The 26,059-nt window shown below is 40.5% G+C and overlaps 11 protein-coding genes across 11 annotated transcripts; 7 read left to right on the top strand and 4 right to left on the bottom strand.

Moving 5' to 3' along the window:
- The first annotated feature begins 23 nt into the window (after positions 1-23).
- Positions 24-4,587, top strand: OGAPODRAFT_16257 (uncharacterized protein). Its single transcript, XM_018354297.1, has 2 exons — positions 24-3,949; positions 4,174-4,587. Exon 1 carries the CDS (start codon positions 271-273, stop codon positions 3,565-3,567), a length of 3,297 nt encoding a protein of 1,098 aa, XP_018211600.1. The 5' UTR covers positions 24-270; the 3' UTR covers positions 3,568-3,949; positions 4,174-4,587.
- On the top strand, positions 3,964-4,587 carry OGAPODRAFT_16256 (uncharacterized protein). The gene has a single exon (XM_018354296.1). The coding sequence runs from the start codon at positions 4,116-4,118 to the stop codon at positions 4,551-4,553; it is 438 nt and encodes a 145-aa protein (XP_018211599.1). The 5' UTR covers positions 3,964-4,115; the 3' UTR covers positions 4,554-4,587.
- Positions 4,588-5,064: 477 nt separating this feature from the next.
- Positions 5,065-14,203, top strand: OGAPODRAFT_93633 (uncharacterized protein; the record flags this gene model as incomplete). Its single annotated transcript, XM_018357380.1, has 1 exon — positions 5,065-14,203. The coding sequence occupies one exon, from the start codon at positions 5,065-5,067 to the stop codon at positions 13,300-13,302; it is 8,238 nt and encodes a 2,745-aa protein (XP_018211598.1). The 3' UTR covers positions 13,303-14,203.
- OGAPODRAFT_87334 (uncharacterized protein) lies at positions 8,641-14,203 on the bottom strand. Its single transcript, XM_018356861.1, has one exon. It carries the CDS (start codon positions 14,130-14,132, stop codon positions 13,395-13,397), a length of 738 nt encoding a protein of 245 aa, XP_018211597.1. The 5' UTR covers positions 14,133-14,203; the 3' UTR covers positions 8,641-13,394.
- A 398-nt stretch (positions 14,204-14,601) lies between these two features.
- On the top strand, positions 14,602-16,999 carry OGAPODRAFT_16255 (uncharacterized protein). Its single transcript, XM_018354295.1, has one exon. The coding sequence runs from the start codon at positions 15,102-15,104 to the stop codon at positions 16,935-16,937; it is 1,836 nt and encodes a 611-aa protein (XP_018211596.1). The 5' UTR covers positions 14,602-15,101; the 3' UTR covers positions 16,938-16,999.
- A 147-nt stretch (positions 17,000-17,146) lies between these two features.
- Positions 17,147-18,296, top strand: OGAPODRAFT_76185 (uncharacterized protein). Its single transcript, XM_018356141.1, has one exon. It carries the CDS (start codon positions 17,278-17,280, stop codon positions 18,250-18,252), a length of 975 nt encoding a protein of 324 aa, XP_018211595.1. The 5' UTR covers positions 17,147-17,277; the 3' UTR covers positions 18,253-18,296.
- A 498-nt stretch (positions 18,297-18,794) lies between these two features.
- On the top strand, positions 18,795-20,752 carry OGAPODRAFT_16254 (uncharacterized protein). The gene has a single exon (XM_018354294.1). It carries the CDS (start codon positions 18,882-18,884, stop codon positions 19,899-19,901), a length of 1,020 nt encoding a protein of 339 aa, XP_018211594.1. The 5' UTR covers positions 18,795-18,881; the 3' UTR covers positions 19,902-20,752.
- A 1,133-nt stretch (positions 20,753-21,885) lies between these two features.
- On the bottom strand, positions 21,886-22,197 carry OGAPODRAFT_12669 (uncharacterized protein; the record flags this gene model as incomplete). Its single annotated transcript, XM_018353329.1, has 1 exon — positions 21,886-22,197. The coding sequence occupies one exon, from the start codon at positions 22,195-22,197 to the stop codon at positions 21,886-21,888; it is 312 nt and encodes a 103-aa protein (XP_018211593.1).
- Positions 22,198-22,400: 203 nt separating this feature from the next.
- Positions 22,401-23,840, bottom strand: OGAPODRAFT_47576 (uncharacterized protein; the record flags this gene model as incomplete). Its single annotated transcript, XM_018355553.1, has 1 exon — positions 22,401-23,840. One exon carries the CDS (start codon positions 23,838-23,840, stop codon positions 22,401-22,403), a length of 1,440 nt encoding a protein of 479 aa, XP_018211592.1.
- A 74-nt stretch (positions 23,841-23,914) lies between these two features.
- Positions 23,915-26,034, top strand: OGAPODRAFT_82246 (uncharacterized protein; the record flags this gene model as incomplete). Its single annotated transcript, XM_018356602.1, has 2 exons — positions 23,915-23,973; positions 24,452-26,034. The coding sequence occupies 2 exons, from the start codon at positions 23,915-23,917 to the stop codon at positions 25,164-25,166; spliced, it is 774 nt and encodes a 257-aa protein (XP_018211591.1). The 3' UTR covers positions 25,167-26,034.
- On the bottom strand, positions 24,495-26,034 carry OGAPODRAFT_16253 (uncharacterized protein). The gene has a single exon (XM_018354293.1). The coding sequence runs from the start codon at positions 25,911-25,913 to the stop codon at positions 25,269-25,271; it is 645 nt and encodes a 214-aa protein (XP_018211590.1). The 5' UTR covers positions 25,914-26,034; the 3' UTR covers positions 24,495-25,268.
- Positions 26,035-26,059: the final 25 nt, after the last annotated feature.

Genomic DNA, 26,059 nt, shown 5'->3' with positions numbered 1-26,059 from the left:
CTTTGGGTCAAATAAGGATCAACCATCATAGAGCCTGTTTAGAGCCGGTTCAGACATTGTACAGAAATATTTGGTGCAGCTTCATTTGCAATAAGCAAAAAGCAACAGGTGCCCTTTATTCACAGTTCGCACTCTAAATGGAGCAAGAGTTTTGTATTGATTGATCACAACACAGCACTTTTACCACAGCAGAAAAGTAGCATTGAACCTTCCACACTTCTCATTCCATCGAAATAGATCTTGACAGACTGTATAAAAGTCCCCGCGAAAATGACGTCTAATTTCAATTCCAGTCGATCAAATACAATATCTCCTAATCAACCCGCCATTTCAGACTATTCAGATCTTTATGATGAGTATATGGCAGACGAAAGCCGTTCGAAGCCTTCTACAATTAACACCTTCATGGAACAAAACGCTAGTGTTGTTCGGTCAGAGTCCTCTGATTTCATTCCTTATACAAGAGAACAACTTCTGGAGAATAATCTTTATCAAGGTCCAGGAGATGCAGTTGTGACATCAGATGACGAGGAAGAATGTTTGTCTTCGAGAGAAGAGATCCCAACTCTGGATAGAGATCGGATATTGATTCCAGAATCATCTCCCGAGTGGCAGCAAAAAGGCGCAGCTCAAATTCTGGAGAAAGTGAGGGCCGCAGATGGAACTTCGGTAACCAGGGTTGTTAGGAAATCTATCAAAAATTTTAAATTAGGAAAAGAATTAGGTGAAGGGTCGTACTCGACCGTGGTATTGGGATCAGATCTGTGCACGGGACGAGACTACGCGATCAAAATATTGAATAAAAGACACATAATCAAGGAAAAGAAAGTCAAGTATGTCAACATCGAGAAGAATGCCCTCAATAGATTGGGAAAAGGCCATGGTATTATTCATTTATTTTATACCTTTCAAGACGAGCAAAATCTTTACTTTGTTCTGGATTACGCCCCAAATGGAGAGCTTTTGTCTTTGATTAAGAAGCACGGTACTATGGACGAGGAATCTGTTAGGTATTACTCCACTCAACTAGTTGACGCAATTGATTATATGCATAGAAATGGCGTTATTCACCGAGATATCAAACCAGAAAATATCTTGCTAAATGCTGATATGAAAATCAAAATCACGGATTTTGGCACGGCCAGAATTTTGGATCCGAATGACGATGGGGTCTATCCTTCAGACGTGAGAGCTAATTCTTTTGTTGGCACTGCTGAATATGTTTCTCCAGAACTTCTGAATGACAAATACTGCGGCAAGGCTGCAGACGTTTGGGCTTTGGGCTGCATTATATACCAAATGATCGCTGGAAAACCACCTTTCAAGGCAACCAACGAGTACCTCACATTCCAGAAAGTGCTCAAGCTTCAATACGCTTTTAGTGCTGGATTCCCAATGGTGATTAGAGACCTGGTAAAACGCATTCTGGTATTGAAGCCGGAGGACAGAATTACAATCCAAGAAATAAAAAAACACTACTTCTTCAAGGATGTTGACTGGAATGACATGCATTCAATTTGGTCAATGCCTCCACCAGAGCTTGGTCCCTACAAAATGTCTGCAAAGTCAATGCTTCCTGTTCCCGAACTTAACAGAAGTACACAGAACTTGTCTCCAGCAGGGACCAAACGGATCGGCAGTGCTGGAAGTAGAAGTGCTTCAACTACCAATATCTTGAATTCCAATAATCTGGTTTCTACTGCCGCTTCAACTCCTACTTCTACGAGCACTAATGGAACCATATTCGGTTTGCCAAACCCTATGGAACCAAAAAAGACAAACTCCTCACCTGTCTTGCCGACCGAGAAAACGTTGTACAATCCCTTGTCCACCGCAGCTGCCGTTGCCACGACCAAAAGGCTGGTTTCAGAACCCATTAAAATTCCATATCTCGCAGGTCCCAATCAGTCTCACGGAAGAACGGGTCGTTTCGAGGCGTCAAAGGCTAATAGTAATCTTCAATATTCAACTTCAGGATCCAAACAGAACTCGACATTGAACAACGGCGGATCTGCTCAGGAAATCAATACTGGGAGGCCATCGCCTAATTTGGAGGCACCTCCTGCCTTCAAATCAACCGGTTTGACCAGTTCTTCTCCATCTTCAACTTTGTCGAATGTTTCGATTCAACAAAAACAAGCTTCAACGCAGAATGTTGACTTGATCCCAGGTACCAACATCCCGAGACCCGTTCTCAATACTCGCATAAACGCGTCCAATAGCTTTCGCAAGACCACTGGAGTACAGGGATCAAAATCCAAACAGCCTTTTATCAATGGCGTTAATTCGGATGACATCCCCCCTATGTCTGTCCTTGATCTCACCTGGGTCAACTTTCTAATTCATCCTGACGAAAGGGTATTGAAAGCGGGGATTGTGCAAGTGAGCAAGTATACGACAGAGTCATTTGAAAAAAAATATAAAGGGATGTTAGCAGAATCACCGTTGGGCTACAAGAACAAAGAGCTACTGAACTCCTCGAACCCTGGAATGATAGGACAGGCTTCCTCCTTTAGAAAGAAGTCAGCCGCATCCATCCAAAGTTTAGACAATGCAATTACATTCATTGAGCTCGAGACAACAGAGAATCATGAAGAAGAGGATTCATCGAAAGATGTTCCATCCGAAAGAATGACCAAGCTGAAAAACTTGTTCCACAAGACTTCAACGGATCCGGTAGCAAAACAACGAATTCTGGTCATTACCACCTTTGGCAGGGCAATGCTATTTGTGGAGAATCATGATCGCAATAAAGAAAAGTATCAGTGCGTCTGTGAGATCAACCTCATCAATTCCTCCGTGCATTTTAGAGAAGTAATAGGGGATCGAAGATCTAAGAATGCTTCAACGGGTATCTTCGCAATTGTTTCCAATGACGTGAGTCTGGCATTTGAAGTAGACAAGCAAGATCTTTCTGCTTGGACCAACTCACTAGCTAAATCCAGATTTATGGAACAGGAACGACACATTCGCATGCTTATGGAAAACGATCCCGCAGGTGACTCGGGTATGGCTACGGGAAACCAAGCCGCCTCTCGTGCAGCCAATATGGCAATGTCATCTCCAGTTGAAACTTCTCCCAGACTTTCTGCTGAGCTGCCGTCAACAGGCTCTGATTCTGATGAAGGTCCTCGAGATATACGGCTAAGCATGGAAACAGGGCGCAACACTGCTCGTTCACCATTAGCACAACCAGCAAGCAAAGCCGGAAGGAAACCTCCACCAGTTGGAAGTCAGTTTCCTACATCTATGAGGCCCGATATGGAATCCAGTTCTAGTAAGTCACCAAACCAACAACGCCAGGATCCAGGAACTCGCAAAATGTTGTATGAGAATTCTCCTATGATATCGGCAGCTATCAGCAAGGCACTCAAAAATACAACTATCTCCTCTGAAAGTGATCACAATGGGCTATCAAACACCCGACACTCGAGCTTTACACATAAATCTGCTGGCTCGGCGGCCAAGACTGGCAACACCGGTGGCAAAAATCACGGTTCAAGTCCACGTTTGGTGACGTCCATGAATTCGAAACTTCTAGCACGGACTACCCGAAAGAAACGTTAATGTATTTTAGTTGAATGTGCATCTATCTTCCCCAGATTTGTCTACATTTAGTACTGTGGTTTCGTATTAGCTAATCATCTAAACTTTGTGACTGCGTTTTTTAAATTCTACCACAACAATCGGGGGTTGTAAATAAAACAATAGACGTCGTGCGAAAACAGCACACCGCATTTTTTGACCTCCCCCGGTGGAGCTGGAATATCTCCCGTGCAAAAAATTTAGCCCCCGGGCAACAAAGCGGGCTAAAAATTTTCTGCGGGTAGAGAACACAAAATTTTTCAGTTCAAGAATTTTCATTTCCTAGCTACTTTTTGTATCTGTGCTTAATCCTAGAACAAGAAGAGAATAGAAATGGCTAAGTTCATCAAAGCAGGCAAAGTTGGTATGTATAGTCAATTCGAGACCTATCAGGTAATAAAAGACCATGTGAACCACTCAACAGGACGGAATATTGCACATAAATTTCCACAACACCTTTTTGATTTATAACGACTGTGCTTCATTGCGAAAAACCTACGATTTATCTTTGAAATACATGTGCCGTCAGTATGAGTACACACTCCTTTGTGCTTGATAGGTCAGGTTGTTTAGTGCTAACAATTTTAGCTGTCGTGGTCAGAGGCAGATACGCAGGAAAGAAGGTCGTCATTGTGAAACCTCACGATGAGGGTACCAAATCCCACCAATTCCCACACGCTATTGTCGCCGGTGTCGAGAGACAACCACTCAAGGTGACCAAATCCATGGGAAATAAGAAAATTGCTAAGAGAACTAAGATCAAGCCATTCGTGAAAGTCATCAACTACAACCACTTGATGCCAACCAGATACTCGTTCGAGGTCGAGTCTTTCAAAAACGCTGTCTCCGTGGAAGCTTTGTCTGAGCCATCCCAAAGAGAGGAAGCCAAGAAGGTGATCAAGAAGGCATTTGAGGAGAGACACCAAGCCGGCAAGAACAAGTGGTTCTTCACCAAGCTTGCCTTTTAAATCATACTAAATAGTGCTTAATCATTGACTTAAATCTATAATACCTTTGTCGTATAGCGCAAAGAGTAAATAATTCCCAGGCCAGACTTGCGGTGTACGGATGTGCAGCTATGACGTTTTAGGTTCGGCAACCGTTTGAATACCGCAATTCTGTCAAGATTTTGCTTATTTTTTAGGTCTTACATCATCATTACATGACTTGAAAGGGAAAGTAGAGTAGTCACAATGTGAAGCCATGCTTTTGGAAGAAGCACCCTCTTGTAGAACTCGTAACTGGTCCAATAAGCTCTCAATCCTAGAGTATGGAATCAAAGTAGCTCCCTCTCCGGCTAGGCGTGTTTTAGTGTACAAAATCAAAAAAATCCACAAAAAACGTTAGGCCCAACTGCAGACTGATTAATTTAAAAAAGAAACCAGTTGGATTCTCTGTGTGTGGACAGAAAGTCACGCAAAAATATACCTCATTATATAGAAGTTGATCCAATAGCTTCCTAGAACAGAGAAATTCATTATGTCATCTATAGTACAGGAGGCCGATCAAACAGAAGGGCCAATTGAGTCAATAATCGCGGCTCTCTATGCCAGAATAGAGAGCATTTTACCCATCAAATCTGGCATGAGCGTTTCGCAAATTGAGTCGGACCATAACTACAAGGAAGCCAAGAATCATCTCTGTAAGGTGGCAGATAGCATGTGGATTAACGACATTGCTGCTTGCACGGCGAACACTATCGAACACATCAATCAATTTGACAACAATGCCCCCATAGAGGAAAGGAAACCAACATCGATTGCATCTTTAGAACTGATACTGAGCTTGCTAGTTGACTTCATAAACGTCATATGGAGCAAACACCATTCGAATATGGACAGCGACAAAGAAACGTCAAGTGAAAACTCGGAACTTGCACTCTCACAGGCAAACATTTCGAGCCGATTATTCTTTAAACCGCGCAAGATATCTCGGCCAATAGCCAAAAAACTAATCTCGCTTCTGAGTGATCTGAAAACCCAAACATGCTGTATACAGGCTGTTCAGATCCTGACATCAAACCAGAGCTATACCGCCAAATTTTCTGAATACGAGCGCAAAGATATTCAGAAAATAGATGGCTACTGTGATGACATAGTCAAGTACCTTGCAGCGAGCAACGCATCTGAATTTTTTGAATTCTTGGAGAACAAATATAGAAGGATTGGCTTCGAAGCTTTGTTTGTGCCGCGATCAGATTTCATTGGTCTTGCCTACTTGGATTCAGACAATGTTCTGGCCTACCTAAAGATAGTGAAAAGCGTTATTCAGTTAACTACTCGTCAATCACAGCAGAACCTTATTCTATATTGGTCTTCTGAAAGCATATACAACTGGGCAGTCACGCGAACGCGTGATTTTTTGACGAGCACCAAATCAATGAGCGTGAACACCCAGGCTGAGTCGCTATTTGACTATGTTTACAAGTTCGCGGAAGTCAAAGCGTACTCTCTCTCAGTCTACCGGTTTTTGGCGACTGTTCTTCTTCTGGCACCAGTGGCATATGAAAAATATCTCGATGAAAGACAATCAAAGTCTTCAACACTGACATTTAAAAGATCTGTTGGGCGTTTTAGCTCAAAACACAGATTTCTAAATGATCTGACTCAAATATTCCAGAAATCCCCATCTTCAACTGATAGCTTGATCAAAGTCATGCTCGTGGGATCTTCTTTAAGTCTGTACGAACCACATCATCCGCTAGGCAAATTTGCCTCGAACACTTATGACCAACTGAGGCTCGATTTAAGTATGGATAATATGCAATATTATCCGAGCAACCTAGAGCCCGAGCTGGTAGATAGCTATAGAATTGAAGTCTATGCTGCCGGCTTCATGTTAAGACCCAAAAAGTTGACTTTGGAAGCAATAGATGCATTTCAGAACTATTCCTCGAAACCAATCTGCTTGTCAAATATAACTGGGGGTATCAAAACTCTTGTCAACAAACTCACTACGGGTAAATTCATGGCTTACCTAAAGACCTTATTCCCTTACATGCTTTCAACTCTGCAAAAGCTGTCCATTCAAAATACCACTGCATATGCGGTACTTGAGACAGATTCATTACCGAGTAATGACTCGAGTGAGTCGGTGGTGGATATCAGAGATGCTTTGCAACAAAGTATTGTTGCCAAAAGTGCTCAGACAGAAACGGAATTTCCAACCACCCCCACCACGGAATCGGAAATGGACGAACTATCCGCCTCAGCATCAAATTTACAATCTCCGACTGCCAAAGAGGTCTCTTCCAGATCTATCTCCACCACGACTCATGCAACCGAGCTAAATTCTACAATGCTCAAGAACGTTTACAAAACTAAGAACTTTTCTTCTAAAGTTATTGCTCCTCTCAAGCATACCCTTTCAACGTCATCATCATCTCTTGCTATGGCATCCATATCATCTGCTCCATCATCAGTACCCTCAACGTATTCAACTACATCCGGTCCAGTTTCCACCAAAGACATCAAGGGCGCAGGGTCATCTTCCCGAAGATCTACACAATCGTTGTCTACTTCTAGCATTATCACGAGCCATAGCAATGATGATGCACCCCATCTTATCAAAATGAAGGTTAATGTTCTTGCTACTTCACGGCAAAGTCTCATCAACATCTTGCAAACCCTCAAATATTGCCCCACAATATTCTACCATGCTTTAGCTCCTGACCCTGAGAATGATAGTCTTTCTGTTTTTGAAAAGCAATTCTCTGTGGCAATGGCTCCTATTGTAAAACTCATATTGGGAGATGATCCCTATGTCACCAATTCTGTTGAAGAATTTTTGATTAGCTTCCCGAAGAGTGCTGCCAGCAGCACTAACGAGAACGCTCATATGGGCCATTTGGCGTCAATAATCATTCTTGATTTAATTTCCAAAATGTGTATTTCCAAACACACAACCAGGGATGAACTGGAAAAGATGCTTTTCCTGTTGGCCGAGTTCGCAAGCCTGAGAATGGAATATTTTGACTATAAGAACTTCAGCCTCTCAAACCCAAAAATTCTTGAATTTCACAAATCAGGGAAATGCTCCAAATTGTTGCAAAGTTTCGAAAAGGCAGTATATTTGGGACTATTTTCAGATAATGCGGAAACTCACAGACAATCTCGCTTTTTGCTGAGCAACTTTCTGCAGATGGTCACAGGAGGGCATCACCTTCCCACCTGCTTCCAAAATACAGCATCTCACTTGGCGAGAGCAATTCTCTCAGATAAGCTCCCATCTGGAACTATGGCAATGAGAAAGAAGCTACGCGATCACCTGACCAACTTGGAGGCTCCAAATGAGATACTTCTCGACATCTGGAACACGATGTACGAGAGACTCAAGCTTTCAAATGCTCTGGAGTCTGGATCGTTAAAGTCCTCTTCATCGATGTCTAATTTTGATCAGGACCAATACGAAGATTACGCAGATTACTTAGCATCCCTAGGAGGTATTTTGATGTCTCCAGATTTTGAAGAGGATCCTCGTCACTATGTGTTTCAAGAGAAACTGAGGAAATTCCTGAATTTAAAAGTTATTAACCTTTTCTCATCAGATCCCAAGGAGCGAGAAGAGGCAAGAGAAGTCCTTTGTGTTTCTATGCACCCCTTTTTGTGTGGCGTTTATTTGGATCTGCTTACAAAACATTTCTGGAGATTCGAGTCAGCGTATGAAAAAAAGGATTATCACATATGCGAGGTCGTGGTAAGCGTTTTGCGGACTATCAGTCAAATTGACTATGAATCCTTATTTTTCCATACAGGGGAGTTTTGCGAACTCAACATGAAGATGTTAATCATGATGGATTCTGAGATTGATAATGACTACTCATTTTTGAAACTCAAGCTTAAACTTTGCAAATTGCAATCATCGTTTCTGCCTCGTCTTGATGACTTATCACTTAACGGGAACATTTTGAGAAAAAATCAGTATGCCAAAATTATCGCAAACTACCTCGAAAACTCATTCAACTATCGTTTCATCCAAGAAAAAGAAGACGAGAACAAGCGGGTTCTTAGATTTGAATACAAGACTCCTAACGCAAGTGTATCCAGGACACAGAAAGCTTTGCAACAGGACTTGAATGATATTCACTATGACATAAAAGTTGAGACATCGTTGATCCTCAAAATCATTCTATTTGGTCTTCCCTTGGATGCTTCCAATGGCGGTATGCATGGAAGGGTTCACGGTAATTTGGCAAACGAAGTGGCATTTAGCAACTATTTCAATTTGTTTGTAAGAATCCTCGAACACCTTGATGTTTCCGACCAATCTGAAGGTATGAACATGGCAGATCGTCATAGATCCTCAATTATTGTCAAAAACATTATTCAGGCACTCATCAATCTACTTAAGTCAAATTCTGACCTTGGGCTCAAACATTCTCTCCCATTGGGGTATCACGAAAACATTTTACTGAGGTCATCTTTCATAAACGTCTTTACAAGCATTGTGAAGAATCTCAGCATACAAATGAATACAGACTCAGATTTTCAAAGAAAGGAAATAATGACAGAAGGCCTTGGCCTCGTCGCCACCGACAGATTACTGCTATACTCGTGTACTCAAGTCTGTCCTACTTCAGAGGTTGACGATTTTGCCAAGTCCTTGCTTACACTGACAAACGATAAGGAACTGGAGCTTTCAATGATTACATCCTTACTTCGTGCGGATATACTAGACACGAGTGATTACGTTGAGATTTTAAGATCAAATACCGTGGCGACCCGGATGGTTGCCCTTTACTCGCACAGAGTTGCCAAAAATTACCTGGTGAGTATATTCAAGCCGATTTTTTATGAATTGCAAAACTCTGGCGAATACTTCGAAATCGAAAAGATCAGCGTAGACGACGAAAATTGTGAAGAAAACTTGCGCCTGTTTATGAAATACTTCACCATGATAGTTGACGCCATTACGAACTCTGTGGACCAGATTCCAAAAGGCCTAAGATCGATATCGAAGACAATTTATGATACGACATCTATCACATTTCCAGAATCTAAGCTTTCGGTTCTAGGAGCATTCTTATTCTTGAGACTATTTAATCCAGCAATTGTGTCCCCAGAAGGCTTGAATATTTTGCCGTTGATCTCTGTTCCGATGAAGCGCTCATTGATGCAAATTGCACGTATCCTGCAGTTGCTTGCCAATGAAAGTTCTGTCTCTGTTAAGATTCCACTTTTGCAGAATAAGATTGAGGACCTAAAGGAGCAAAAAGCCAAGATCAACAAATTCATGGTAGAGGTGACTAATGTTTCAGATGCCGCAATGCTGTCAGACGAGTCAGAGAACATCATAGACGAGAGTTGTATCGAAACCGAATACAGCTTCTTTCATAACTTTTTATACGACCACTGGCTTGATGTTCGCATGATATACTCTAAACCGTCGCCCATTTTTGATGTCCCTATGGAGGAACGGTTTGTAATGATTAGAGAAATTGACAACTTTCTTTCGAGGTCGGGAGTTCCCAAAAGGATCACTGTTTATGAAATTCCCGAATCTATCAGGAGAGACCAGTCCGAACGAGGAGTCCAATTGTACGATTTTATGTCGCAAGTTTCTTTGCCCGACAGACAATTCAAACCTATGATCAAGGAATCTATTACGAGGGACGGTTTTCCACTTGTAATTGTGGATATGTTCCAAATTTATTGCGAAGAAGAGAAGCCTTCACCCGAAATCTTGTGCTATCAGCTATTTCTCACAAGCAGCAAATACTGGGAAAATCCGTATTGCATCTTAATCGATTGCACGGCTTACAACAATGATACCTTATTGAGTCCAGTATTGGATTTGATGTTCACTCTTCTCGCTGAAAAATACAGGAAAAACTTGAAACGTCTATATTTTTTCAATGTCTCTCACAGGTACTTGATCTCTCTCAAGGAGGCAAAACATCATTTTGAAAATGCGAACATGCTGTCCGAATGCGAGGTGTTTTTTGTGAGCGCAAATGAAGACGAAAAGGCTTTAGCCAAACAGGGTCTTACATATTATACCAATGCCGTGACGAAGGATGCTAGAGTCACGTTCCATGATGTGAGTCTTTATCAGGAAAGCGTCAAACGGTTTGTTCCTGTGAACTTGAAGATTGGGAACAAATTCCTTCAGATATTTTCTGCTCAACCTCAAAAACTCAAATTTGGTCAAAAAATGAAAACGCTGTACCTTGTTGATATATATCCGATCACGACACTATCAACCATGAGTCCATCTAATTTTACAGGGGTTGCAAACGAAATTTCTACAACGGATACTATGACAGATTTTAGACTCATATTGACATCCTCCAAAAAGGCAGAAATCATGCGCACAATCTATTTCTCTAAATCCAAATATTCAGCGGAAGTTTTGGATAATGAAGAGGACAGGTCTATCGAAAAATCAATTGGAAAGCTTCTAAATATAATATTGACGGGTCTTCTTTCCCAATTTGACGAAGTTAGAAACGCTGCGTTCCGCTTACTCACAGCCATGACAGACTGTTTCAGCCTATCAGTTGGAAAAAAGATTGTTAGCAGTGATGCGATGGAGTTTCCGTATGGTGATGTGCAGTATATCTTTGCTCTATCTGACCAGCTTGCCGCTAATCACCCTCAGCTGACATACGACTTTTTGTCCGGATTTTTTGATACTCTTGACTATTGTCAGGAGCAAGAACAAGATGCATATGTCATATACTCTTCGCCATGGATCAAGAACATATTCAGATACGTTTATTCGGCCGATTCTATAAGGGGTCCAAGAAGAACTTCCGATTTAATTCGAAAGTTTGTTAGAGCAAGCAGGAAGTCCAAGTCCACGACGCTTGCCTTTGCCTTATATATATGGGGAGAGTTGTGCCTGGAAGATCGGCTGGTAGAAATTGTTATTGATGAAATTATATCTGCAGCCATTGATCACGAGGCCGAAGGCCACGGATGGGAGGAAATCACCAAATATTGGCCATTGACGCCCACGGTGGAAATATGTGGTTTACTGATTCATAGACTACGAGAGAGGTCATACTTCATCAACAATGACGAGTCGGAGTTGGAGTCCCACACAAGATGGATTGAAACGACAGTTTTGACGCGTTTTTTAACGTTTCTTGTTTTCGACTCCATAGTTTTTGTTCAGATGTATATCAGTGACATTTTTTACCTCGTGACGATATACATGGACCAAGGGCCATTGGAATTTCGTACATCCATTCTCCGTTTGGTAATGAGAGCATTCCATTCGTTTCTATCTCGTGAGGATTTGACTCCCGCTCAAATCAAATTGATTCGAGAGAAAATAGAGCTTTTTGAAGGAGCCAGATACCGAATGTTGTTTGGTTTAACTCGCTACGATGGAATCGCGTCCACTACAACCGAACAAGCAGGAATTGAGATGGTAAACAAATCCCATTCGATTGCTACAGTGACAGAATCTTTGATATCATTTTTAAAAGATCTTTGTGATCCAGCGGACTACGAACTGCATCTCATCAAATGGAATTCTTACGTGCTTAATATAGCCTTTTTAGAGGAAGCCCAACTTCAGGGACGTGCGATGCTCGTGTTGGGCAGTCTAGTCAGGGAAGGTGTCAGCTACAGCATTGTCACAAAATTTCTCAAGGTATTGGCAGAAATGCTTACAGTTCAGGAACATAAAATTCAGCAAGACAATGACAAGCTTTACATGATGATTTGTGTGCTACACTCATTTACGAAACTTACCGAAGGGGTTCCGTCTAGCTCTCCTTTTGCCCCACAATTCTTCTGGATTGGATTTGCTCTGTCTTTGTCCGATAATGTGATTTTTTATCAGTATTCGATAAAAATTATGAGTGCTGCACTGAAGAAGGTTGCCAATCATTTGAGTGAAACTGACGTCGAAATCAGAGACTACCTATTCAATCACAGGGCGGTTTTCGAAGGTGTTCTGGAGGAACTCGAATCAGTTCATGATATCGATGTCACCAAAGAACATTTCGATGTTTTGATGACAAGTGTTTGCTCTAAAGGCCTCCAAATCCCTTTCGCAACAGACCCTACATTTGGCTGCCTTGAGACACTTTTATCAGCCAGATACAGAGAAAGCATGAAGTTTGTGAAAAAATACCACAGGCAGTTTGATTTAAACACAATATCGTATGCCTTCTACCTATTTGTTTTCTCTCAAAATGACTCTGAACTTATGAGTACGCTGTACGAATGCGGCATGAGGGAGCTTGAATTGGTGAGAATAAGTGACAGTTATCATGTCCCAAAAGTGTTTCTTGATTATTTCGATTCAGATACTCCGGATGTTTATGTGAACACACTGAATTTATGTCGTTGCTTCAACGTTCAAAAAGGGGATGAAACGATTATTTACAAATGCTTGAAGCTCTACGATGTAATCACTCAGAGAAATCCTAAAATTGCTTGGCGCGCATTCAATTTTATGATCAAAACAATGAGAAAAGTAGCCGAGACTTCTTCATCCACTAGGCTGTTGCACACTACTCTGAATACGATTTCGGGTATGATCACACGTCAAGAATATAATAACAGAAATACTTATGCGGAAGAGCTTCTACTAAAGGTGGACGAGGCTGGCCTTAGCGGAGTAAAGGCCTGGGAGTTCACGTACTCAGATCGGTCATCAGAATTTCTTAGTCCTTTGGAGGCCAAGCAAAAATCCAAGAGAGACAAACTCATTAGAAAACTGGTGGAGAAGATCACAGCAGCTCACATACAGGAAGAATGACGTTTTGGCAATGCAAATTCGAGGTGGCGAATACATTAATTGTCTTATATAGAGCGAGTTCACATTATGCGTCCTATGACAAAAAGCTTCTGTCACTTATGAAGTTGTCGCGGTTTCTTTAATATAGTTTCGAACTCGGCTTTCGCAGACTTGTAGATCATCATCGTGGCCCTAGCATCTTCGACAGATGAGTGCTGGCCTGACTGGATCTCAACACCGAGAATCTCTTTGCTAAGCTTTTTTAATGATGGTGTTTTGCCCGCTGCATACTTTTTTCTGAAAGGTGAATGTTTCGCAGTATCTCTTATCATGAATCTTGGATGAGAAAGCATCAGGGCATCCAAGTCATGTCCTACATCATGCCCCACCAAAATTTTTCCGTGTAGTAAATCTGAAACCTTTTTTTGGGCTTCTTTAAAGGGAACAGCATCTTTCATATGCGCGGGAGTAACACCACTCACATGGGTTCGCCAATCTGTCACTTTTTCGGTTGGAAGAACGAAAGTGTCGTAAACAGTTATCCCGTGATAGTTTACCAGCGATACCCTAGCCAAGATCGAAGATTCCCCTTCTTCTCCGGCCCCCACAAACTCACAGTCCATGGCCAAATACTTGCCGACTTCTCTTTTCCTATGCGATACATTATTGGTAGACTCCGTGACTGTGAATTTCAGTGAGACACTGGGTTCTTTATCTGAAAGTGCAGATGCTTTGACAGATTTGGACACCATAGCAGCAGCTGATTTGGGTCGCTTTTTCGCTATTCCTTTGGTTTTGGATATTTGTTTCCTTTGCAGCTGTTTCCAATTGGAAGACAGTGAAAACCCCATTTTGATCTCTTCCAGTTTGCTGACTGGGGATATTCAAAATCTAATGATAATGAGTGCGTTAAATGTTAGTACATTTTAATTTTTACCAGGGAGGCTTCAAAAAAATTTCTTAGCACTGCCTTGAAGTTGTCATGCCCTCGATTGGGAAGCCGATTGATTACATAATGCTACGAAAAAAATGATTTTCATAATCGACAAAGATTAACTGTTTACTATCAACATTAGTTACAAACCTTTTTGCAAACATAGCTGCTTACATCGAAAGCCTATTCACCAATTGACAAGAAGATTGTTCAATACTGAAGACATTCTATAGCTCTAAATCTTCTTGACAGAGAAGCTCATTGCTCAACAAAACGAATGGGTAGTCAACTAAACAATTATTGTTCAAGTCACATTTTACTAGCCGCTACATTCAGCTACAATTTTCACGACGCAGAGTAATCCAGTGGTGTGAACTATAATTGACGTTCTTTTAAAGCTCATTGTAACACCAAAGTCCTTATACTTTCTATCATGAATACAGCTTCTCAATTTCAGCAGAAGCTACAAGCACAACAGCAACCACAACAACAATTTCAATCACCTTATGTTTATCAACAGCAGCAGCAACCTTTTGCTTCTTTGCAAGATGGTTTTATTCAGCGTCAACATCAAAACCAACCACAATCAGAGGGTTTAAATCCATCAAGCTTCTTGGCTCAAACCCTTTATCAAGGTGGATACAGGCCTTCTAATCAATCAGGCCAGCAAAGTCAACTTCAAAGCTTGCACCAACAACTTCAGCAATTACAGCAGCCAGGAACTCCGCAGCAGCAACAACAACAGTTGTTTTCCTTGCCAGGTCATCAACATCAGTTTCAACAGGCTCAGTCTCAGTTGTCAAGCGGACAGTTGGCCACACAAACCGAACTCAACCCTATTCATGTTGATGCTTCCGTATCAAGCCAGATTCACTGGCAACACCAGATGCAGCTGGCAGTTGTTGCCAAGAACTCCAACTTGCCTCATTTCTACGCACGTCAAGCCGCATCGTCGTCGAGGAAACTCATAAGCAATCCCGATATGTCGAGTAAGCAAGGAAACTCGCTTGTTGATATAACTAAGTCCCTTTTGGCCAGCGTTCAGGAAAGCCAACAAAGCCAGGATCAACAGCAAACTAATGAAGGTTTGATGCAACACAAAAAGATGAGCAACGACACTTCAATTGACGAAGAAGAAGAAGATCAGCGCATAAGAATCAAAGAAAACAACACGCAGCTCTGGACTGCATTAGATCTTAGTGGTCAGATGATAACAACCATTTCACCTAAATTATTCCATTATGGTTTCCTTAGAAGATTATATCTCAATGGAAACAACTTGAAAAAAGTACCAGAGGCAATTTTACAATTGAAGTCTTTACGTGTGCTTGATCTTTCGTTCAACATGTTAACGGAACTTCCTGGAGAATTAGGAATGCTTTTCAATTTAAAATATTTATACCTTTTCGGAAACGATTTGAAGGATGTTCCATATGAATTTGGAAATTTATACCAACTTGAGTTTTTGGGAGTGGAGGGAAATAAAGATTTCAGTCAGGAATTTGTCAATATCATTGCAAAGAAGGGAACTCGTGGCTTGATAATTCATTTGAGGGATGAAGCACCACGCTTGCCTCCTCCTGAACCCCGTAAATGGATAGAAATTGGAGATGATGGGGAACCTAATCTGAACCCTGAGGAGCAGAAGCCGGCAATCGAATGTGATCTCTCTTCAAACGGCTCTAATTCGTTCACTTTGATGAGCTACAACACTTTATGTCAACACTATGCCACTCCAAAATATTTCAAGTACACCCCATCGTGGGCGCTCGCTTGGGAATATAGAAGGCAGAAGCTTACAGAAGAAATACTTTCGTACAAAACAAACATCATTTGTCTCCAGGAAGTTGAAACCAAAACATATGAAGAATATTGGGTTCCGATAATGGAAAGCAATGGTTATAAGTCTGTTTTTCATTGCAAAAGTAGAGCGAGAACCATGAATGATAAGAATGCAAAGAAAGTAGATGGTTGTGCTACGTTTTTCCAGACCTCAATGTTCGAATTGATCGACAAAAAAATCATCGAATATGGAAGAGTGGTAATGACTCAAGACAAATATAAAAAGACTGAGGACATATTCAATAGGTTCATGAACAAGGATAACATAGCCTCCATCTCTATATTGCATCATATTCCCACCGGAAATAAGATTGTATTAGCAAACACACATTTACATTGGGATCCAGAATTTAATGATGTGAAAACAATGCAAGTTGCAGTCCTCTTGGAGGAATTGCGCGTGCTTCTTCTAAAATATACGAATAACAAAGATGAGTTGAATAAAATCCCATTGGTGATATGTGGTGATTTCAATTCTCAGAGAGACTCTGCTGTATATCAACTGTTCTCTCAAGGTTCAGTGAAAGAGCATTATGATATCAAGGGAAGGGATTACGGAAAATTCACTTCTGAAGGATGCACGCACCCATTCCATTTGAAGTCCGCCTATGGAGCTATCAACGAGCTTCCATTTACGAATTTCAGTCCTACCTACACGAATGTCATAGAATATATCTGGTACTCAACTGGAACATTGTCTGTTAGAGGTTTGCTAGGAGAAATGGATCCCAACTATGCCAAAAGGGTCATTGGACTACCGAGTGCAGATTTTGTTTCTGATCACTTACCATTGATATCTAAGTTCGAGTTCAAGAAATCATCTTCAGCGAAGAAAGTTAAGGCTGATTTCCGAGACGGCAGTTTTTCCAGAAAGACTTGAGTCGTTAGTTTTCTACTTATTTACGTTTACTGCTATGTGATTAGCTATTAGTCGTATTTTTGTGCACTTTATCTTATTGTAAAAAAATGGCATTACAATAATTTATCAAAAATGAAATCCGGGGAAACACAAATAAGATTTTTGAAAATAATCTTTTGATGAAGTAATGAGGATTGTTACAGGATTTAGAAAATATAGGCCTGTAAGTCGATCATATTCAATCACCTTGGACAATTCTATAACTAGGAGAAGAAATTGGTTTGATGTCAGTCCTTCAAAAAGACAGTCTGGAAACGAGACCATCACTGTGTCTACTTACAACCTTCTCTCTCAGCAATACATGTGGCCAGAAGTTTACAATCACATACCCGCAAAATTCACAAGCTGGCAGTATAGGCTAGCTCTTATAAACAAGAATTTAATGGACTTATCACGGCTAGCAGATATCATGTGTTTTCAAGAGATGGAATTCAATGTTTATCAGAAAACGTGGAAACCCTTGTTGAAAGATCAGGGTTTTGATTCCATTTTTCAAAAAAAGAAGCCCCCTGTTTACTGGATCAAAAGCGAAGACCAGTTGGATGGTGTGTCTATTTTTGTCAACTCCAATAAATTTGACCTCCTTGGCTATGAGCCAGTCGAATACTCTGAACACTTTCAAAATCCCGAATATTTCACTCCAACTCGCGACTTAAGAGAACGTGCTATGCCTAGAAATACTGTTGCTCTCATTGCAACAGTAAGACACAAGAAAACAGGAACGATCATATTTGTGACGAACACACACCTATATTGGTCTCCTGAATTCCCCGATGTCAAAGTTCTGCAAACATACCTGCTCGTTCGTTTACTCAGGAGAACAATGAGAAATTTCTATAAAGTAAATGACCACCAGCTCAAAGAGATTATGCGCATGGGAGAAGCGAGTGCTCTTTTGGTTGGGGACTTTAATTCCACTCCTGACTCCATGGTTTATGAGTTTCTACAAAACGGCTCGCTCGACATTGCTAAAGACACCCGGTTCAATTATGACTATGGCGAACTGGATGGTGACATATTGGATACGGGTCTTCTAGGATTTGAGTCCCAGTACAGATCATTGGTAAACTCCTCTGAATTTCAGTGCCGTAAGCATAGTCAACCCTTCAAAAGATTTATTGATTACATTTGGGTGAACAAATACAGCAAGAATTTGACACCTCTTCGAGTTCTCGGGGACATAGATATTGACTCTGTGAATGAGTTTCCATGGTTTCCTAATGAGTCGTATCCAAGCGATCATCTTCCCATGCTAGCTCAATTTGGAATAACTTAAGTTACATTATATAACACATCGGAAACGCGCACATTATGATTCACCGTCATTATTGTATAACTCTATTTTTCAACAGTAGACTTTAGAAGTGCCCATTACAATTGTCCTCCCATTGAAGCGCATAGGATAGTAATCTGTAATCAAGGGTGCTTTCTCTAGTCGAGTACGTGAGACTATCAGCTTTACTTCCTAGGTCAGGAGCATTGGGAAAGTGGTTGAAATCTTAAATAATTCATAATATAGTTCGCCGTTACCTATCTACACCAAAATCTGCTTAGACAGCTGCCATTAAAGATCTTTCCTGAACAGCTATTTTGCGTGATCACCCATAAGAATAATACAATACTCTGAATTTCAACATTTTTTATCTCAGAATAAAATACGAGTTTAGTCAGGTTTTTGCGTGGGAGTGAATTATTTTTTCCAACGGCCCAAATTATGGTTACTAATGGCTGATCTATAAAATCTTGATAAGAAATACTTAATACTTTTTTGGAATGGTATTGAAAAAAATCAAAGACGAGCTTGGTCCCAGCTTGTACTTCACTGAAAGACAAACAAGGAGGTCAAGGCTGACTGCAAGTGCATCAAAGATTTCGACTGCTGATGAGACTAATGATGCAAAAGAAATGTCTGAATTTGAGAGCAAAGAATTGTTAAGTAGTTCACCGCAATCAAATAGGCAACACGATCTAATGATTAGCAAGCGCCGAAGAAGTCAATTTAAGACGGAGAACGACTCAAAGGATTGGATCGCAGCAGCTAAAACCAAAAAACAACGAGTGTCACGAGTGACTTCCACAGAAACTCTGCCGACGCGACCTCCGCCACATTTTTGGCCCATGTACAACCAAATCAAGAAGATGAGAAGCAGGATTAAAGCACCCGTTGATGAAATGGGCTGTGCAAATGTTGCGACTGCGGTCTCTGGTCTTTCCGATGGAAAAGTGTACAGATTCCAGTGTCTTATATCGTTGATGCTCTCTTCTCAGACTAAAGATGAGGTTAACTTTCAAGTGATGAAAATATTACAAGATTATTTCATTTCCAAAGGCTATGAACATGGTTTGTCTTTGGAGGCTATACTTGACATCGACGAACTCGTCTTGGATCAGCTAATTTATAAGGTTGGTTTTCATCGCAGAAAAGCGACATATATAAAACAAACGGCCATCATTCTTCATGAGAAATACAATGGAGAGATTCCTCGAACAATCGAGGAAATTACTTCATTTCCTGGTGTGGGTCCAAAAATGGGATTCTTGTTGTTGCAAATAGCCTGGAATATCAACACTGGTATTGGAGTGGATACACACATGCAACGAATGGCGAGAATATTCAAGTGGGTACCTGCAAGCAAGAATATGGATCCTGAATATATAAGGCGATGTTTTGAAAGTATGCTTTGGGACCACAAAGAGGAATGGTCAAGAATCAATCCCATATTAGTTGGTTTTGGTCAAGTTGTTTGTTTACCTCAGAGGCCAAGATGTGATGTTTGCACTTTGTCAAGGACAGGTATCTGCCCTGCAGTCGATAAAGCGTTGTTGAAGAAGGCCGATATGGACAAAAAAAATGGTATCAAGATTGATTCAAAAAGCAGAGGTGATCTTACCAATTTGATCAAAGACATCGAAGACCTATGTTAAGATTGAATCAAGCCCGTGTGTTTTCTCCTCATATACTGTGTCCATTATGTCTATGGAAACTACTTGGACATTTGCAGATAGACTGTGCAATTCATCATGGGAAGACATAGGTAAGGTATAGGTCAGAAATGCTCCTAACAATAATTTGAGCATAGTGTTCAAATAGCAGTATCTTTCTCGTCATCCAATGAAACACCTTGATAATGAAACCTTTTCCTGGATTGAGGAATTTCGATTTGACCGCATGAAACACTCTCGGGTCTCTCCGTTGTGTGCTTCAATTTACAAAGCACTTGCTGAACTGTTGATACCAAACCAAAAACATTTGAACAGCTATTCAAATTACACTGAAAATTCAAGGGGTGTGACTGACCTGAAAGATTTCTGTAGATGCATGTTAGATTCGAATTAGTGATGATTAACATAAGGAAGCTTGTTGCTCAGATACCAATAACCGAGCATTTTGCTTTCCGCCACCAAAAGGACATCAATATCCTTGTTCTAATGAATAAGTCTGGTAGATTCATAAATCTAATAAGGGCTTCCCGTCAAAACATAAGAATTCCCTACCTTACCACAATATTTTCCTCCATACTCACTTTGAGGGAAGTCAAAGAACCACCATGTTTTTTGAGGGTGAATAATCAGAAGGTACCAAGAGGGAAATTGATGTCAAAAAGGTGTATAGCATGAAGACATCATCTTGAAACCCTGTAAAGTTGCATTGTGTCTATTATGACTTTTCTTGTCGTCCTGCGACGAACTATGATAGGTTGGTATGCATTGTCGGCTAATTTCAAGTATCATGTCAAACTGTTCGAACATTGCGGCGCTATATACATAGTAATAGAATATTTGTATGGAGTTCGCGTGAAGAATCATCCATTCTCTGGATTTTGCGTACATCCTTTACATAGATAGGACTCAGCTTCTGAAAGCTCAATATCTTCATCCGGCGTGTTTTCATCGACAGTGTTTCATCGATTAACTAGAGATCGGATAACCAACCCCCTCAGTTGCTACTTGGTCAGGGGTTTGCATATCTGGTAGCTTGAAATAACACACAGCTAACATTATTGCAAAGCTTGTGATACAGTGTTTTCACCTGTGACACAATCCTCAGAAACCTGCTAGTTAATTAATTGATTTGTCCGTATATTGATATTTTTTTGATGTATTTTGAAGATATAAAATGTTTTGGTAATTTTTTTCAGGTAAAAAATGGCTCACGTCTTGATACATAGGCGAGAGTGAACGTACTTCATTTACAGTGTCCTCAATGTCCAAATGTCTTTGAGCTGAGGATTTCCTCTACCATTTGGGTTGCTGAGAATTGGCAGCGTCACTTGATAAATGCAGGACCATTTAGATTCAGATTCTCATCATTTGCAATACCTTTCTCGTAGTTGAGCTGTCTCGTCCTCCTTGGTTGGGCTTGTAAGATTTGAAAGTAACTGAGACTGGAAAAACGAGGTCTACCCGGGCACCCCCGTGTTAAGTAGCACTTGCGGGAAACCCACCAAATAAATGGGCTCTTGATCCCTTTTGTAGATCTTCATGGTCTGATAGAATTTTACTATTGAAGCGCAGACACTCCACGTTTTCTTTATGCTCACTAATTACAATCGGCGTTCGTATACTTCCAAACTTCGGAAACTCGGTTGGTCATATCGTGTACTGAAAGGCCTAAGGGTTTTTTGTTTATAGTATAAGTAATAAAGCATATTTTGACAGAATTTTTAGGGCCTTACTTATCTTGATCATGATGTCATTTCAAATCATTTTATTTACAAGTTTCCGAAATGCTTTGTTGGACTCAAATGTTCACTAATTTGCTCCACCAAGATCTCTGATTCACATCAATATTACATTACTCCATTTTAAAAGCAACACCTTGAGCATACGTATACTACAACAGTCAAGATTATAGGTAACTGCACTGTTCAAAGGATTTCAAGGCATTATTGTTTGCAAGCAAATCTTATCAATCGTATACAAGCTCTTCTTTGTTTTTATTATGATACTTCTCCATCGCATAATCTTTGGATGATTTCTTGACTTCTTGGGCAAGCTTTTTTCCCAGCTCACCTTTCTCGTTCTTTTTCCTTTCCTGTTCGTATCGATCTTTCGCAGCTTTGGCGGCAAGCTCTTTGGCGCTTAGACCGTTAGCTTCATTTTCGGTAGCACTCCCCAGCCGTCGTCCTTCATTTTTAGCTGCTTTTGCTTCCATCTGATTTTGAGGAAAAGCTGGATTTCCTGGTGTCTTTGGTGCCTCCTTCGATCCACATATTCCCATTTTGGAGAGTAATATCAAAACTTTGTAGAATGTGAGCACAGATCTCGTCAACAAGTACTCTTCAGTACGGAGTTGGAATACCTCTATCCGAATTGGTCCTCTACAGTAAAGGTAACCAATAACTTCAGAATAATTATAAGAATTTGGGAATTGAGCCGAGAAAGTATATACAAATAAATAAAAATGATAAAATTACACTTCCTTTAATTAACCTTCAAACTTATCTGGTGGTCCTTGACAAAGAAATCCAGTTGATTCAATGTTATTTCTTCAGCATCTATTTTTCTAATGTTGTTGAAGATGTGAGAGTAGGCAGCATTGAGTTTCGTGTCTTCTCGCTGATACGAATAATAGTTAGATGGAGTTGCAAAATATGGTGAGCATTTTTTCCAAAGCTTGAAGTACAAATCAACTTTTTCTTCCGATACTATCTTAGAGTTGATTGTTGCATCCCTTATAGCAAGCCAGTCCGCATTGGCAATTTTTCTGTAGCCCATGGAAACATTTGCTGAAAACAACCTTTGTACCAAATTGATGATCTCAGGGGCCTTCAAATTCACTGAGCCAGAGGCCTTCAAACAACAACGATAGAAAACATTGGTTTTCGGGAAATTATATAGGTCTGCTGCTTTGACAATAGTATGGAACACTTCAGTATTATTCCAAGCTGAAGCATTTGTAAGTAGGCAATTGAAAAAGGGCTCATCCATCGATCTGACGTTTGAATAAGCTTCAATCACCTGTTTGAGATGTTTGACACCATCAGGAGTGCAATGAGGGTATCTTGAAAAAAAAATCTTGAAGAAGAGATCATTCAGCGATGATGACATAGAAGCATTAGATCGATGGTGTATCTCGTTATGTTTCCACGTTCGTTCCCAAACTTTCTGCACCGAATGCAAATCATAAGTTGATTGCCAGAGATTCATCATGTATGGCTTTATGTAATTCACTTGTAGAGGAGTAGGGTATGGTAACTGACCGTTCGCAGCGCTTTCAAAAAACATATTTGAGGTTGCAATATCGGACGAATAAGCAATAAATGAAAGATGTGCATTCGTCATATAACTCAGCGTTTTCGGTGATGGAGTTCTATTCAAATTTTCGCATTCTTTGCAGACATCAGATGTTATTTGTTGGAATAATTCCCCAGCGACATCTATTTCACCTTTCACAAGACAAGCTTTAATCATGCCAACTACTAACTCTGGGTGAATGTCAGATTTCCCTTTATTCAGCTTCGCCTTTTTGCTTTTGATATGATCATACAAATCTTTGACCTCTTGCAAGTCAAAATCACCCGTATCAACCAAGAAGTGGATGACGCTACCTAAAACTGGCTCCGAATCAAATATTGGTTTCAGTCTATTATTAGTCTTCCCTTGCTCCCAAAATTGTACAGCTTCCTCAACAAAGCCTAAGTCCTTGTAAGCTTTGAATATGTTAGATATACCTGCAGGGCTGACCTGAAGCGTAGGGTACTTCAATATCTCGTTCGTTACCTTTCTCAACGATTCCGTCAGGTAAGTTTTGGTGCTTTTTAGCGAGTGATCCAAGTCCTTGTCCAGATTCTTCTTTTGCTTGGCCAGCTCGTACCTGTGTATTCTTAATCCATTTCTTAGAAGAGATATCAAGCTGTCCATCCTGTCTTCTTTTAACTCTCCTGTATGCACAAGATTATCATACAAAGGCATAATTTTATGTATACTTTGCCAAAATGCTTCAAGTCCACCAATCACCTTTCCTGTCCTGCTATCATATGTGCAATTTTGGGATGTACATTCGTCGAATGCCACCAGCTGTTTGTAGTATGGAAGTGATTTCTTTGGCAAATGAGAAATCATATTTTTGAGTTTTGGAAGAAGTTCATTGAAGTCCTCTGTGTGGGTAGCATTCCCCACTTGAGTATGAGAATACTGTCTGATACGAACCGGATGCCGTCTAATAGTGGTGCATACTCTTATAAACCCACGCGATTTCCAATTCATTATGGAATTCTCAGAACAAAATAACTTTTTTTTTCCATATATTTAGAGCTGAATAAAAAAAAGATAAATCTGAGTTTTGGGATAAAGAAAATTGTTTTTAATCTAAGTTTAGCCAACTGATTTGCATTGTTAACTTGTTCCGTACTTTACTAGAACTGGAAGTTCTTGACCGTTTTAATGGCGCCATTACCTCCACTGACAGAATCTCTTGTTCATTTTCTAGATCCATACCTGCCACGAAAAGTCCCGATAGCATCATTAAATAGATCCGATACTGATGAAAATCTTCCGTTTATTACTTTAACATTTGCACAATCAATCGATTCAAGGATTAGTAGCTCTCCTGGAGTCAGAACCTCAATTTCACATCTAGAAACTAAAACCATGACCCATTATCTACGATCGAAGCACGACGCCATACTCGTTGGAATCGGTACTTTCTTGGCTGATGATCCAAGTCTGAATTGTCGTTTCAAGATAAATGATGACGACCCAAATCATTTGATAAGACCTGTCATTATTGATCCCACATTCAAACTGGGCCCTTTTTATGAAAATTCTAAACTAAGACAAGCTTACTTGGAGAAAAAAGGTCTTCCGCCAATTGTTTTAGTGAAATTGTCCACGATCAATTCAAACCCCGAAATCGAAAGCTTTTGCCTTCACCATGATATTGTGCTGCTTCCATTAGATAATGAGTCAGCACCCAGATTTCAATGGATGGTAGTTTTCAGAGAATTGAAGAAGCGATCCATCAGGTCAGTCATGGTTGAGGGAGGCGCATCGGTAATTAACAGTTTGCTTTTATCCAGAGATTCGAGTAGTGGGAAGCCCCTGATTAATTCATTAATCATAACCATCGGTCCGGTTTTCTTGGGCAAATCAGGAGTTGAAGTATCCCCATGTAAAGAACTCCACCTTACAGACGTATCTTGGTGGACCGGGGTGCAGGATTCTGTGGTATGTGGTCACCTGAACTGATAGTATTTCTCAAGAGTTTTTAGCTTCAAGTTACTTGAGTAAATGCTAGATTGATTGATTAATTTCGTTCATTGGGACGTATCTTTTATACAGCGATCAACCTTAAAGACAAATTCTATAGGATGCGTATCTTCCTGACGTCTCGGATCTTCTAATAATCTTGACAACCTGTCCCCGACGGAGTCCCAAGTATCGAGCAACAGGGTCTTCTCTTTGAATTCTGGGTAACTGCGATTCTTTTAATCTATACCGCGCCAGCAATTCTTTTTTCTCCTCAGTCGACAGTCTGATATGTTTAGGAACTAATTCATGGTGAGTGATGTTGACTATGATGTCAGCTTCCTGAAATGTCTCGATAATGGCTGGTTCTGCAACCGCGATCGCTTTTGTGGCCGAAGGAGTCATGTTCTGCTGATAGATAAAAATACCAGTAGCAAAATTCTTGTCTGCAATATGCTGGCAGAAATTCTTCATAGTAGTTATTCCGACAGAAGGCTCATCGCAGAATTCAACCCATAATGGTCCCAAGTCACCGTATTTTTCAGCAGCTTCTTGTGAAGCATTTGCTTGAAATGACATAAGTTTTCTTTGTGGCATTCCCATGGAATCACAGATCTTTTCTCTGAATTGGTCAAGAGATATATCAATTTCCTCTTGTGTTATGTAATACCCGCGATCTCTCACCATTTCCTTCACAGTCCTATAAGCCCTCCACAATCGAGAGGTAGTGCGCTCAATATCATCCATGTTTGAGCGTGTTTTTTAGTAAGGATTGGGAAAAATCAGTGATATGCTTCTCAACTAGCAAGCACAATATTGGAGTATTCCAGATTGACACACACCCACGCCTTAACAAGTTTACAAGGCCGATTTAAACCTAACCAAATTCACCG

This window comes from Ogataea polymorpha (assembly GCF_001664045.1).
Source record: "Ogataea polymorpha strain NCYC 495 leu1.1 chromosome Unknown OGAPOscaffold_3, whole genome shotgun sequence".
NCBI classification, from domain to species: domain Eukaryota; kingdom Fungi; phylum Ascomycota; class Pichiomycetes; order Pichiales; family Pichiaceae; genus Ogataea; species Ogataea polymorpha.
The sequence above is the reverse complement of the archived record's forward strand: the minus strand, read 5'-3'. Positions and strand labels throughout refer to the sequence as shown.

Excerpts from the sequence above, each read along its gene's own strand:
- OGAPODRAFT_16257 (XM_018354297.1), top strand. The coding sequence starts at position 271 with ATGACGTCTAATTTCAATTCCAGTCGATCAAATACAATATCTCCTAAT.
- OGAPODRAFT_16256 (XM_018354296.1), top strand. The coding sequence starts at position 4,116 with ATGAGTACACACTCCTTTGTGCTTGATAGGTCAGGTTGTTTAGTGCTA.
- OGAPODRAFT_87334 (XM_018356861.1), bottom strand. The coding sequence starts at position 14,132 with ATGGGGTTTTCACTGTCTTCCAATTGGAAACAGCTGCAAAGGAAACAA.
- OGAPODRAFT_16255 (XM_018354295.1), top strand. The coding sequence starts at position 15,102 with ATGCAGCTGGCAGTTGTTGCCAAGAACTCCAACTTGCCTCATTTCTAC.
- OGAPODRAFT_76185 (XM_018356141.1), top strand. The coding sequence starts at position 17,278 with ATGTGGCCAGAAGTTTACAATCACATACCCGCAAAATTCACAAGCTGG.
- OGAPODRAFT_16254 (XM_018354294.1), top strand. The coding sequence starts at position 18,882 with ATGTCTGAATTTGAGAGCAAAGAATTGTTAAGTAGTTCACCGCAATCA.
- OGAPODRAFT_16253 (XM_018354293.1), bottom strand. The coding sequence starts at position 25,913 with ATGGATGATATTGAGCGCACTACCTCTCGATTGTGGAGGGCTTATAGG.